Genomic DNA, 13,672 nt, shown 5'->3' with positions numbered 1-13,672 from the left:
CTATTTGTGTTTTCTATTTGTGTTCTCTATTTGTGTTTTCTATTTGTGTTTTCTATTTGTGTTTTCTATTTGTGTTCTCTATTTGTGTTCTCTATTTGTGTTTTCTATTTGTGTTTTCTATTTGTGTTTTCTATTTGTGTTCTCTATTTGTGTTTTCTATTTGTGTTCTCTATTTGTGTTCTCTATTTGTGTTCTCTATTTGTGTTTTCTATTTGTGTTTTCTATTTGTGTTTTCTTTTTGTGTTTTCTATTTGTGTTTTCTTTTTGTGTTTTCTATTTGTGTTCTCTATTTGTGTTCTCTATTTGTGTTTTCTATTTGTGTTTTCTATTTGTGTTTTCTATTTGTGTTCTCTATTTGTGTTCTCTATTTGTGTTCTCTATTTGTGTTTTCTATTTGTGTTCTCTATTTGTGTTTTCTATTTGTGTTTTCTATTTGTGTTTTCTTTTTGTGTTCTCTATTTGTGTTTTCTATTTGTGTTTTCTATTTGTGTTTTCTATTTGTGTTTTCTATTTGTGTTCTCTATTTGTGTTTTCTGTTTGTGTTCTCTATTTGTGTTTTCTGTTTGTGTTCTCTATTTGTGTTTTCTATTTGTGTTTTCTTTTTGTGTTTTCTATTTGTGTTTTCTATTTGTGTTTTCTATTTGTGTTCTCTATTTGTGTTCTCTATTTGTGTTTTCTATTTGTGTTCTCTATTTGTGTTTTCTATTTGTGTTCTCTATTTGTGTTCTCTATTTGTGTTTTCTATTTGTGTTCTCTATTTGTGTTTTCTATTTGTGTTCTCTATTTGTGTTCTCTATTTGTGTTTTCTATTTGTGTTCTCTATTTGTGTTTTCTATTTGTGTTCTCTATTTGTGTTTTCTATTTGTGTTTTCTATTTGTGTTTTCTTTTTGTGTTTTCTTTTTGTGTTCTCTATTTGTGTTCTCTATTTGTGTTTTCTATTTGTGTTTTCTATTTGTGTTCTCTATTTGTGTTCTCTATTTGTGTTTTCTATTTGTGTTTTCTGTTTGTGTTCTCTGTTTGTGTTTTCTGTTTGTGTTCTCTATTTGTGTTCTCTATTTGTGTACTCTATTTGTGTTTTCTATTTGTGTTTTCTATTTGTGTTTTCTGTTTGTGTTCTCTATTTGTGTACTCTATTTGTGTTTTCTATTTGTGTTTTCTATTTGTGTTTTCTATTTGTGTTCTCTATTTGTGTTCTCTATTTGTGTTTTCTATTTGTGTTCTCTATTTGTGTTCTCTATTTGTGTTTTCTATTTGTGTTCTCTATTTGTGTTTTCTATTTGTGTTCTCTATTTGTGTTTTCTATTTGTGTTTTCTATTTGTGTTCTCTATTTGTGTTCTCTATTTGTGTTTTCTATTTGTGTTTTCTGTTTGTGTTCTCTGTTTGTGTTTTCTGTTTGTGTTCTCTATTTGTGTTCTCTATTTGTGTACTCTATTTGTGTTCTCTATTTGTGTTCTCTATTTGTGTTTTCTATTTGTGTTCTCTATTTGTGTTTTCTATTTGTGTTCTCTATTTGTGTTCTCTATTTGTGTTTTCTATTTGTGTTCTCTATTTGTGTTTTCTATTTGTGTTCTCTATTTGTGTTTTCTGTTTGTGTTCTCTATTTGTGTTTTCTGTTTGTGTTCTCTATTTGTGTACTCTATTTGTGTTTTCTATTTGTGTTTTCTATTTTTGTTCTCTATTTGTGTTTTCTATTTGTGTTTTCTATTTGTGTTTTCTATTTGTGTTCTCTATTTGTGTTTTCTATTTGTGTTCTCTATTTGTGTTCTCTATTTGTGTTCTCTATTTGTGTTTTCTATTTGTGTTCTCTATTTGTGTTTTCTATTTGTGTTTTCTATTTGTGTTCTCTATTTGTGTTCTCTATTTGTGTTTTCTATTTGTGTTCTCTATTTGTGTTTTCTGTTTGTGTTCTCTATTTGTGTTTTCTGTTTGTGTTCTCTATTTGTGTACTCTATTTGTGTTTTCTATTTGTGTTTTCTATTTTTGTTCTCTATTTGTGTTTTCTATTTGTGTTTTCTATTTGTGTTTTCTATTTGTGTTCTCTATTTGTGTTCTCTATTTGTGTTTTCTGTTTGTGTTCTCTATTTGTGTACTCTATTTGTGTTCTCTATTTGTGTTTTCTATTTGTGTTCTCTATTTGTGTTTTCTATTTGTGTTCTCTATTTGTGTTCTCTATTTGTGTTTTCTGTTTGTGTACTCTATTTGTGTTCTCTATTTGTGTTTTCTATTTGTGTTCTCTATTTGTGTTTTCTATTTGTGTTCTCTATTTGTGTTCTCTATTTGTGTTCTCTATTTGTGTTCTCTATTTGAAAAAAAAAAGTAGTGCAAGAAGTGTTTATACATGTGAGTAGAATCTGAAGTATGTGTACATGTGAGTAGAATCTGAAGTGTTTGTACATGTGAGTAGAATATGAAGTATGTAAAATAGTGTACATTCAGACTGAATGAAATACGGTTAAATGATGAACTCATGGATCGGTGTGTGACGCTTCGTGTGTTTCTGCTCCTCTCCCACAGAACACCAAGCCTCTGCTCAGAAAGTGAGTACATGTCTTTATACGATGTCTAGTTAGAAGAAGATACCGAATGTCTTTTGAAGTCACTAAGAAGTAACTTGTGGGCTGTTCAGAGTAACGACGCTGGAACCCAGTCTGTGCTCCAGCTGCTGCCGGAGCTACGAGAAGCTGGTGTGTGTGAGGTGTTCCGCGGCGCTCTCGTTGGTCAGATGAAAGTCCCGCGGCGCTCTCGTTATTCAGATGAAAGTCCCGCGGCGCTCTCGTTGGTCAGATGAAAGTCCCGCGGCGCTCTCGTTATTCAGATGAAAGTCCCGCGGCGCTCTCGTTGGTCAGATGAAAGTCCCGCGGCGCTCTCGTTATTCAGATGAAAGTCCCGCGGCGCTCTCGTTATTCAGATGAAAGTCCCGCGGCGCTCTCGTTGGTCAGATGAAAGTCCCGCGGCGCTCTCGTTGGTCAGATGAAAGTCCCGCGGCGCTCTCGTTGGTCAGATGAAAGTCCCGCGGCGCTCTCGTTGGTCAGATGAAAGTCCCGCGGCGCTCTCGTTGGTCAGATGAAAGTCCCGCGGCGCTCTCGTTGGTCAGATGAAAGTCCCGCGGCGCTCTCGTTGGTCAGATGAAAGTCCCGCGGCGCTCTCGTTGGTCAGATGAAAGTCCTGCTCTGAGAAAGCATCAAGTCATCGGCCCAGACTTCCAGCAGTAACTCCCATCAGTCTGATGGAAAGACGTAACAACACCTCGAGGAAAGCACTCCAGCTGGGACTCAAACTGTAACGTCTTCTGCAGTCTTTATTACTTTGGAGGTGGATTCTAACACATGACTTTATCACCATGGAAACAGAGACGTCGAACAGTCTGCACAATGCATGACAGCAACATTTACATATGTATGATATCATGCACAGCACCTATATGTGTTCAGATGCGTCACCTGCAGACCTTGTTCTGTCATGTTTCATAAGAAAGATGGAATAAAGAGAAGTGAACGTTATCCATCATAATAACTCCTTAGCGGTTTGAACTCCTCGAGCTGAACTATATTCTACATTTCACTTCATCACGGACGATTCTCCTGAATGTTTTTCGCCCTCAATGATGTCTCGAGTCAGTCTGATCTGATTCCATGTTATTATATATTGTTGGATGCAGTCTTTATTATTTTGGAGGTGGTTTTTACATAAAACTTTAACATAAATGAAACTTATTTTCACTTCTACTTGAGAATTTGCAAACAGTATTCATCGACACTTCATATGTTGTTAGGAATTAAGATAAAGAAGATATATATTCGAGACTTTATATGTTCATTTGACCCCAACGGTTCAAACGGGTGCGAAATGTGGACATTATTTCCGTTGTGGCTTTTTCTTTACACACAACTTTATCACAAATGATTCTTAAATGTTTTTAGACCTCAATGTCTCGCGACAATTTGACCGGGAGAGTGCCGGGTGCAAAGGGGTTAAAAGCTACTCCCGATCTGGGATCAATAGATTGAGTCTGATAATAGATTCTGATCCACCTGTCTCTCTCCAGGCTCACGGACGCCTGCAGCACGGCTCATCTGGATAAAGTGGAGCGAGGATATGAGAACATGGATCACTTCAGCGTTGAATTCACGAAGGAGGGCCGAGCGCTGAAGAGCCTCGACTTCCTGCAGGGTGAGAGACGAGAGAGAGAGAGATGGATCCACCTGTGTGAGCCCAGAGATCAAAGGTTCAATCTGCCCAGCAACACCATGGCAACCAACTGCAGCACTGAGTCTCAATAAGAATGCATTGAGTATTATATCTGACCATTTGGCCACCTGTTCAAAAACGATGGCTCTTATCAACAAAGGACCCGACCGTGAGAATCAGGACCCCAAAGAACTGAAATGTGTGGTTCTTTGTTGTGTGTGTACATCGTGGAGATGGGAGCAGTGTGTCTGAAGTGCACTTCTCTCTGCTCTGAAGAAACATGCAGTCTGATGAGAGCTAGGTGCACTTGTTGTCTCTTCGTGCCCTCAAGAGGCATTTTGTTTAATATCTTTTCTTAATTATTTTTTATTTTCCAACCTAGGAGAGGTTTTCCTACGTCTGAGGGTTTGGGAATTAAAGCAAGTTTAAAACGTTATTTTGGGCGAATTTCAAGCACTGCTGCGCTCTGTTTTGAGATCAAAGCACTCTCGACTTAACGAGCTGCTGCATCCACTCTCAAGTTAACTTCTGAAAAGGCCTCTCTGCTAAGCTCCAAACTAACGTCAATATCTCTAAACGTTTAAGAGATATGAAGAATCTGAATACGTGTTATAGCTGAAGGTCTTGTGGTCATCTGAAAGCTGGATTGAAGTCTCTGGCTGAAAGTATGTGTAAGGCAGGGTGTAGGAAAAGAGGATTTGAAGGCTCCTCCCATTGACTTCAATGTTAACAAAGATCTTCAAATCAGCCAATACTTTGCTCTCCATAACCTCAGCTTACTTTCAGTCGCAGAAACCATTCAAATATTAAACTATTCAGCCTGTTCAGGAATCGATGGGAAACCTTCAAAATATTTCATACTTTTTGAAATATTCAGCTTTTTAAACTCTTTTTTTAACATTGAAGTCAATGGGAGGAGCCTTCAAATCCTCTTTACCGACACCTTGCGCCAAATGCATCTCCTTCCACATACTTTCAGCCAGAGACTTCAATCCAGCTTTCAAATGATCACAAGACCTTCAGCTATAACACGTATTCAGATTCTTCATATCTCTTAAACGTTTAGAGATATTGACGTTAGTTTGGAGCTTAGCAGAGAGGCCTTTTCAGAAGTTAACTTGAGAGTGGATGGAGCAGCTCGTTAAGTCGAGAGTGCTTTGATCTCAAAACAGAGCGCAGCAGTGCTTGAAATTCGCCCAAAATAACGTTTTAAACTTGCATTAATTCCCAAACCCTCAGACGTAGGAAAACCTCTCCTAGGTTGGAAAATAAAAACATTAAGAAAAGATATTAAACAAAATGCCTCTTGAGGGCACGAAGAGAGAAAGACTTCTCAAAACTTCTCCTTCAGATCAAATGGAAAGGCTCTCCTTTCACAGCACATCTCCATGGAAACCTTTGATCTCTGGGCTCACGTAAACGGGTGTTTTGATAACGTTGTCACCGTGGTAACCTTTGATCTCTGGGCTTACACACACAGGTGTTTGTAAACATTCATTCACTTCTACTTACATTTCATATGTAACTCCTTCAGCCTACGTTCAGCTATAAACCATTCAACTGTCAAAATAAAGGCAGTCGCTGCTTTCTCACCTGTGCTGCTCTCTCCTCAGACGATGAAGACGAGGATGAAGATGATGAAGAGGAAGATGGAGAGGGGGAGGCTCCTGTCACGTCTCCCTCAGCCTCCACCTCTACCTGAAAAACACCAAACATCAGAGGCTGTCCAGATGTTGTCCAGATGTTGTCCAGGTGTTGTCCAGGTGCTGTCCAGGTGTTGTCCAGGTGCTGTCCAGATGTTGTCCAGGTGCTGTCCAGGTGCTGTCCAGGTGTTGTCCAGGTGCTGTCCAGATGTTGTCCAGGTGCTGTCCAGGTGCTGTCCAGGTGTTTCTGAGGAAGAGACTGTGGTTCGGCGACTAAAGGATCGGTGTTTCTGCTTTCCTCCACATGTCCTGGTTGGTTCTCTGACCTCTCTGTGCTCCATTAGCTTTCCCTCCCGCTCGTATTCTTTTTTATGACTGATACAACTTTATCACTGTGACATTTTCACCACTTCATGCCGCCTGTAGTGTCCGTTGCACAAGTGTGCGTCCATGCTGGAACAAAACACCACGTTGTGCCATGTATTGAATATTATGTTTCATTAAAGCTGCAAACAGTGTCTGCTTTCTCCTTTCGCTGAACTGGACTGAAGCAGAACCAGAACATTGTGTTCAGGCGGAGAGCCAGGTTTCAACAGACTATTAACCACCTGGTGCACATTCGGGATTTCATTTATGTGTGTGTGTGTGTGTGTGTGTGTGTGTGTGTGTGTGTGTGTGTGTGTGTGTGTGTGTGTGTGTGTGTGTGTCCACGTGTAAAGGAAATATATTTGATCCGCTCTTCACACTGATTTGATTTATCTCAGGAGATTTCTTGTGTTTCACTTTCCTGAAAGTGTCACATTGGAAATGAACATGTGTGTTAATTAGCAGCTGGTTTATATGTCAGGAGATCCACAGAAAAGTGTGAGCTTTGCTTTTCATTTTTTTATTTAAAATATAGATATAAGACGTCGTCTTGCACAACAGAAAATGACTGGTTGCACATAAGTTTATTAACAAACATAAATGTCATAAATACAGGGTTCAGAATCTAAAACAAAGAGTGTCTCTGTCGTGAAGAATAAGTGATCGACATTTACTCCGCAGCTTGAGGCTGAAGCTTTAAACAAGAGCGACACCGCAGCGCGGAGGAGGAGGAGGAGGAGGAGGAGGAGGAGGAGGAGGAGGAGGAGGAGGAGGAGGAGGAGATCTTCGCGCTTCACTTCCCGAACAGCTCCATCATCCTCCTGTTGTTCTGCGCCTGCTGCGCCATCTGCTCCGCCTTGGACATCTCCATCATCTCCCTCAGCAGGTGGAAGGTCAGGTCCAGGGAGATCGGAGGGTCTTCGGACCTCCTCCCTCTCTCCATGGACTCCTCGTCGTCCCCGAGGATCGCCCTGAAGTTCCCCACTTTGCCCTGAAGGAGGCGCCGCGTCAGCTGCAGCGCTCTGCTCAGCCCGGAGGGGAGCAGCATGGCGGGGAAGGAGCGAGAGGAGTCCCCGGTGGAGCGAGAGGAGTCCCCGGTGCTCCCCAGCCGGAGGAAGTACTCCTCCCCGAGCCGCTCCACCACGGCCCCGCGCTGCCGCTGCTGCTGCTGCCGCTGGGCGCCGCCGGGACTCTCAACGGCCCGACATCCGCAGCGCGGGAAGAAGGCAACGAGCAGAATCACGGTGGTGCCAAACGAGTTGAGCTTCATGTCAGGAGTCAGCGGGATCTGCGAAGGGAAACGCGCACGTTAGTTTCAGAGTCTCCGCTGAGCAGCTTCATGTTACTGTATTGTTGTCACTCTGGCACAACAATAAACTAAGTGCTCTCTGATCTTAGTTTACGCACAAAAAAAACCTTTATTTTGTGAAAACGTCTCCAGGCACGGTGGATAGTCGCGCGTTAAAAGCGTTTGGCTCAGTGACGGACCATTAAATATAAATCCATGCTGAAATACAAGTTAGAGAACACAGAGCAGACTCCAGGAACACATGCACCTGGAGCCTCACAGTTACGCACCAACAGGACGCCGCGAGGCAGCGATGGGTTCAACTATCTAACCTGCGCAGACCAGACGTGCAGAGAAGGAGCACCGTGTGGAACATCTGCGCGCGAAGACAGATGTTGGTCTCAATATTACACCTTTTATTCCAACAATAAAAGTTCAGCCCTGCTAGAGAGGATGTGACTTGATGCTTAAATAAAACGAAAGCCACTCGGTTACAGAAACACAACATGCACGCGGGAACAGACACGGTGACGGCTCGCGGCGCTGAGGACGGACACAGGGTATGTTCTTGTAACAGAAGTTATATAAAGACGTGGAACATCTGCGCGTAAAGACGGACCTGCGGCTCAGTGGATAGGACACAGTTCATCCATGCTGCAAGGAATAGAACCCACTTCGTGAACCCTGGCTCGAAAAGAGGACACGCGCCTGAAAGCACGACACAAAAGATAGTCTGCGTACCTTAGTCTCTCTGGGGTCCAGTTGGCGAGATGCCGCCCTCCTTCTCTTCTCTGCAGACACAGCCTAAAGTTACAACGATCAGGAGCGGGACGTTTATATACCGAGGCTGAGGCTGCGCGCTCACATGTGAAGATGAGTCATATGTGAGCGTGTGCGCGCGTCCACCTCTGTCATAAAGATAACAAATGAGGGGCCAAAGGTGCCACACCTGATGCACCATCGCAGCATGAGGGGGGGTCCCTGAGTTATTTTCTGCCTCTCTGAGTCCTCGCAGGGCCGTTTCTAGCTTTTTGGGGGCCCTATGCAAGATGCTGTTCGGGGGCCCGAGTGGGGGGGGGGGGGATTCCGAAGCCTTTACGTTGGTCTGTGGAGACGCATCAATCTGTTACACTTTAATAGGAAAACCAAGCAATTGAAAATTACAAAAACTGATATTAAAAAGGTAAACAATAAGATTCCTCTCTGTCAATACATGCAAGAGATGCAGCATTTTCTCAGCTGTCAGCCCAACGATGATTTGGACTTTATTACCCCAAACCCCCAAGCCCCAGCTTTGCTATCGTTGCAGTTCAGTCGTGTTTACATCCTGCATTGATGTGGAAGCATATCATGCTTCAGCGAACAGGAGGGGGCTCGCTGCCTGCAGATAAAGACGGCTCATTTGAATTCTCCCCACATATATTGAGGCTGAACCTGAACTTTGAATTCTCCGCTCTCATCATCATCTTGGTGATCTTGTTAAAATTGTGAATGCAGAAGTAGAAATACGATGTAACTGGTTTGCAGTTAATAACCAGAGTTACTGTAATAATATTACTTTTGTCGGTAACGAGTAGTGTAACGCGTTACTTTTATAATTAAGTAATCACACTCATGGCCGTATCTACCATTGAGGTCACCGAGGTCCAGACCTCGGTAATATTTGTCGAGCTGTATAACAAAACTTGTGAAATAATTGCACTAAACGGGGTTCTTTGTAGTACTTCCATTTACTGACGATGGGGGCGCTGCATAACTACGTAGCCTCAATTTAAGCAAACAGAAGAAGACGACATGTATCAACAAACCACCGCACCGCAGCCCGGACTTGAACCGGAGCGGCGGAGGAGTGATGAGGTATCTAGAGATCTGAGTCCAGCGGGCTGCTTGTGTTCCTGTTCATCAGGACATCACAGGACCAGCAGATCCTGTGAACGCTCTACGTTAGTCTGTGGACGTCCGACAACATGCACACTAACTGATATTGCAGCTATAGGCTGTACTTTGGTTTACATTGCGTGAATAAACTAGCTAGAGAGCTAATAATAAGTTAATAACATTTATCCCATGTCAGAAGGATTACCTTTTAACAAACGTTTTAATGGTTTTCTTTCATTTCAATTTGAGTAAAACATTGGAGATATAACATTGTATTGTTTTCTTTTTACACTGACTCAGATATAATGAAAAGACTACGTCAGTCGAAGCTCAGCTTTGGTACGGAAGAGAGAGAGAGAGAGAGAGAGAGAGAGAGAGAGAGAGAGAGAGAGAAAGAGAGAGAGAGAGAAAGAGAGAGAGAGAGAGAGAGAGAGAGAGAGAGTCAGGGAGGAACTGCAGGTACAGTCGGACAGAAGAATGTAGGCTCTCTCTCTCTATCTATCTATAACAATAGTCTTCATTTACAATAGGCATAATTTTAAAACAACATACATCTGTTGCAGTTATGATTTCATAATAAAACACAATTTGCTTACATCTTTGTTCTCTTTTGAGAATCCAACAAAACAGATTTAAAAAAATGCAAACAAACAAATGAAATGAACTAAATGGCTGGATTGCTTTTAATTCACTGGCAGGAGCGACAAGTGAGGAGGAGACAAGTGAGGAGGAGACAAGTGAGGAGGAGACAAGTGAGGAGGAGACAAGTGAGGAGGAGACAAGTGAGGAGGAGACAAGTGAGGATAAGACAAGTGAGGAGGAGACAAGTGAGGAGGAGACAAGTGAGGATAAGACAAGTGAGGAGGAGACAAGTGAGGAGGAGACAAGTGAGGAGGAGCAAAAGGTGAACAACAGGGAGAGATTGAACAAAGAGAAAGAGTAGAGGACAGAGAGAGTAATGAACAGGAAGAGAGGGGGCAGGTCCTTCTGCATGTCCAGATCATTAATAGCAGTCAACTGATTCATGGATTACACTTTCAAAAATAATGTATACTGCAGCCACTGAGATGGTTTGAAATCAAGGTGTGACCCCCACAGGACTGAAAGAGCACCTAACTAGATCATGAAAATCCCAAAAATCGCGGGGGGAAACCCCCGAACCCCCCTAGCATGTTTGGACCTCGGTACTTAGGAAATCCTGGATACGGCCCTGATCACACTACAGTTACTAACATCGCCCCGACACGCGTTACTTCGTTACTTTTATAAAAGTCAGTCATAATCGCACAGACGAGACGGGTTTCCGCGCAGGTTTATATGTACGTAATCTCCGCGACCGCGACTCCACGTGCAGTGCTGCATAAACATGGCTGAGTCAGAGACACAGTTAGCGATATCTTTCGAGGGGTGGAGGTATGCCCATTATTTTGAGTTCGTCCGAAGACTAGACAGGAATGTGACGGTGAGGAGCACCACGTCAACCTCAACACGCACCTGCTAGAGCACATGCTAACGTGGAGCTAACAGCTAAGGACCCCCGAACCCAGGATGTCGTGAGTGCGCCGCCGCCGACTCCGAAGCAGCAACAATTAGAATTTGGAGGACCGGTAACAAAGCACAGATGGACAGGCTTGTAGCATCCTTCATAGTCGAGGAAATGTTGCCCATGTGCACAGTGGAGTCACCGTCTTTCAGAGACATACTGCGCACGATACAGGAGACAGGAGACAGAGGACAGAGGACAGGAGACAGAGGACAGAGGACAGGAGACAGAGGACAGAGGACAGGAGACAGAGGACAGGAGACAGAGGACAGAGGACAGGAGACAGAGGACAGAGGACAGAGGACAGGAGACAGAGGACAGAGGACAGGAGACAGAGGACAGAGGACAGGAGACAGAGGACAGGAGACAGAGGACAGGAGACAGAGGACAGAGGACAGAGGACAGGAGACAGAGGACAGAGGACAGGAGACAGAGGACAGAGGACAGAGGACAGGAGACAGAGGACAGAGGACAGGAGACAGAGGACAGAGGACAGAGGACAGCCACGGTCAGACAGAGAACCTCCAGGATCTGGATCCGTCGTATGACTAAAGAGAACATTTGAAACGTTAGAATGTGTGTCCCACTGCTGACATCTGGACAGCCGCTGGATCGAGCCGCGCCCTCCATCGTGAGAAAGCCGCTGCTGGCAACAGGACTAACGGACGACTCGCGTGACGTTATTGCTTTCGTGAAATTGAACAAATTCATTCACAGTTTGGACTTTCACACGAAGCCACTGCCACGGACAATGGATCCAATGTCGTCAAGGCGTTCACGGTGTATGAGCAGCAGCCTCAGATTCTGACGAGGAGATGATGAAGTAGATCAGAGTGTAGCTTTCACAGATGTTGGAGAAGTGCTTTCTAGCATCCTAGAACAAGGACAGTGTTCTCTACCTCCACACTTGAGGTGTGCGTCACACATCGGTCTATAGAAGTGCCACTGGAAAGTGTTCTGCCCTTTGGACTAAAGCACTGGGAAGTGTTCTGCCCTTTGGACTAAAGCACTGCAAAGTGTTCTGCCCTTTAGACTAAAGCACTGCAAAGTGTTCTGCCCTTTGGACTAAAGCACTGGGAAGTGTTCTGCCCTTTGGACTAAAGCACTGGGAAGTGTTCTGCCCTTTAGACTAAAGCACTGGAAAGTGTTCTGCCCTTTAGACTAAAGCACTGGGAAGTGTTCTGCCCTTTGGACCAAAGCACTGGAAAGTGTTCTGCCCTTTAGACTAAAGCACTGCAAAGTGTTCTGCCCTTTGGACTAAAGCACTGGGAAGTGTTCTGCCCTTTGGACTAAAGCACTGGAAAGTGTTCTGCCCTTTGGACTAAAGCACTGGAAAGTGTTCTGCCCTTTGGACTAAAGCACTGGGAAGTGTTCTGCCCTTTGGACTAAAGCACTGGGAAGTGTTCTGCCCTTTGGACTAAAGCACTGGAAGTGTTCTGCCCTTTGGACTAAAGCACTGGAAAGTGTTCTGCCCTCTGGACTAAAGCACTGGAAAGTGTTCTGCCCTTTGGACTGAAGCACTGGAAAGTGTTCTGCCCTTTGGACTAAAGCACTGGAAAGTGTTCTGCCCTTTAGACTAAAGCACTGCAAAGTGTTCTGCCCTTTGGACTAAAGCACTGGAAAGTGTTCTGCCCTTTGGACTAAAGCACTGGAAAGTGTTCTGCCCTTTGGACTAAAGCACTGGAAAGTGTTCTGCCCTTTGGACTAAAGCACTGGGAAGTGTTCTGCCCTTTGGACTAAAGCACTGGAAAGTGTTCTGCCCTTTGGACTAAAGCACTGGAAAGTGTTCTGCCCTTTGGACTAAAGCACTGGAAAGTGTTCTGCCCTTTGGACTAAAGCACTGGAAAGTGTTCTGCCCTTTGGACTAAAGCACTGGAAAGTGTTCTGCCCTTTGGACTAAAGCACTGGAAAGTGTTCTGCCCTTTGGACTAAAGCACTGGAAAGTGTTCTGCCCTTTGGACTAAAGCACTGGAAAGTGTTCTGCCCTTTGGACTGAAGCCACTGGAAAGTGTTCTGCCCTTTGGACTAAAGCACTGGAAAGTGTTCTGCCCTTTGGACTAAAGCACTGGAAGTGTTCTTGCTCTGCCCTTTGGACTAAAGCACTGGGAAGTGTTCTGCCCTTTGGACTAAAGCACTGGGAAGTGTTCTGCCCTTTGGACTAAAGCACTGGGAAGTGTTCTGCCCTTTGGACTAAAGCACTGGAAAGTGTTCTGCCCTTTGGACTAAAGCACTGGGAAGTGTTCTGCCCTTTGGACTAAAGCACTGGAAAGTGTTCTGCCCTTTGGACTAAAGCACTGGAAGTGTTCTGCCCTTTGGACTAAAGCACTGGAAAGTGTTCTGCCCTTTGGACTAAAGCACTGGAAAGTGTTCTGCCCTTTGGACTAAAGCACTGGAAAGTGTTCTGCCCTCTGGACTAAAGCACTGGAAAGTGTTCTGCCCTCTGGACTAAAGCACTGGAAAGTGTTCTGCCCTTTGGACTAAAGCACTGGAAAGTGTTCTGCCCTCTGGACTAAAGCACTGGAAAGTGTTCTGCCCTTTGGACTAAAGCACTGGAAAGTGTTCTGCCCTCTGGACTAAAGCACTGGAAAGTGTTCTGCCCTTTGGACTAAAGCACTGGAAAGTGTTCTGCCCTCTGGACTAAAGCACTGCAAAGTGTTCTGCCCTTTGGACTAAAGCACTGGAAAGTGTTCTGCCCTCTGGACTAAAGCACTGCAAAGTGTTCTGCCCTCTGGACTAAAGCACTGCAAAGTGTTCTGCCCTTTGG

General features: G+C 43.9%; 2 protein-coding genes across 2 annotated transcripts in view; one reads left to right on the top strand and one right to left on the bottom strand.

Moving 5' to 3' along the window:
• LOC117441721 (tripartite motif-containing protein 55) overlaps positions 1-6,351 on the top strand; it is a 9,876-nt gene extending 3,525 nt beyond the window's left edge. Inside the window, exons 4-6 of the mRNA XM_034077754.1 lie at positions 2,517-2,539; positions 4,048-4,172; positions 5,804-6,351. Coding sequence (XP_033933645.1) covers positions 2,517-2,539; positions 4,048-4,172; positions 5,804-5,892 — 237 coding nt within the window. The 3' untranslated portion in view covers positions 5,893-6,351. The remainder of the gene's footprint in view (positions 1-2,516; positions 2,540-4,047; positions 4,173-5,803) is intronic.
• A 352-nt stretch (positions 6,352-6,703) lies between these two features.
• Positions 6,704-8,451, bottom strand: crhb (corticotropin releasing hormone b). Its single transcript, XM_034077755.1, has 2 exons — positions 8,229-8,451; positions 6,704-7,487 (listed from the first exon to the last, which is right to left on the bottom strand). The coding sequence occupies exon 2, from the start codon at positions 7,467-7,469 to the stop codon at positions 6,993-6,995; it is 477 nt and encodes a 158-aa protein (XP_033933646.1). The 5' UTR covers positions 7,470-7,487; positions 8,229-8,451; the 3' UTR covers positions 6,704-6,992.
• Positions 8,452-13,672: the final 5,221 nt, after the last annotated feature.

Source organism: Pseudochaenichthys georgianus, unplaced genomic scaffold, assembly GCF_902827115.2.
Source record: "Pseudochaenichthys georgianus unplaced genomic scaffold, fPseGeo1.2 scaffold_1937_arrow_ctg1, whole genome shotgun sequence".
NCBI lineage: Eukaryota > Metazoa > Chordata > Actinopteri > Perciformes > Channichthyidae > Pseudochaenichthys > Pseudochaenichthys georgianus.
This window is presented reverse-complemented; position numbering and strand designations above follow the sequence as displayed.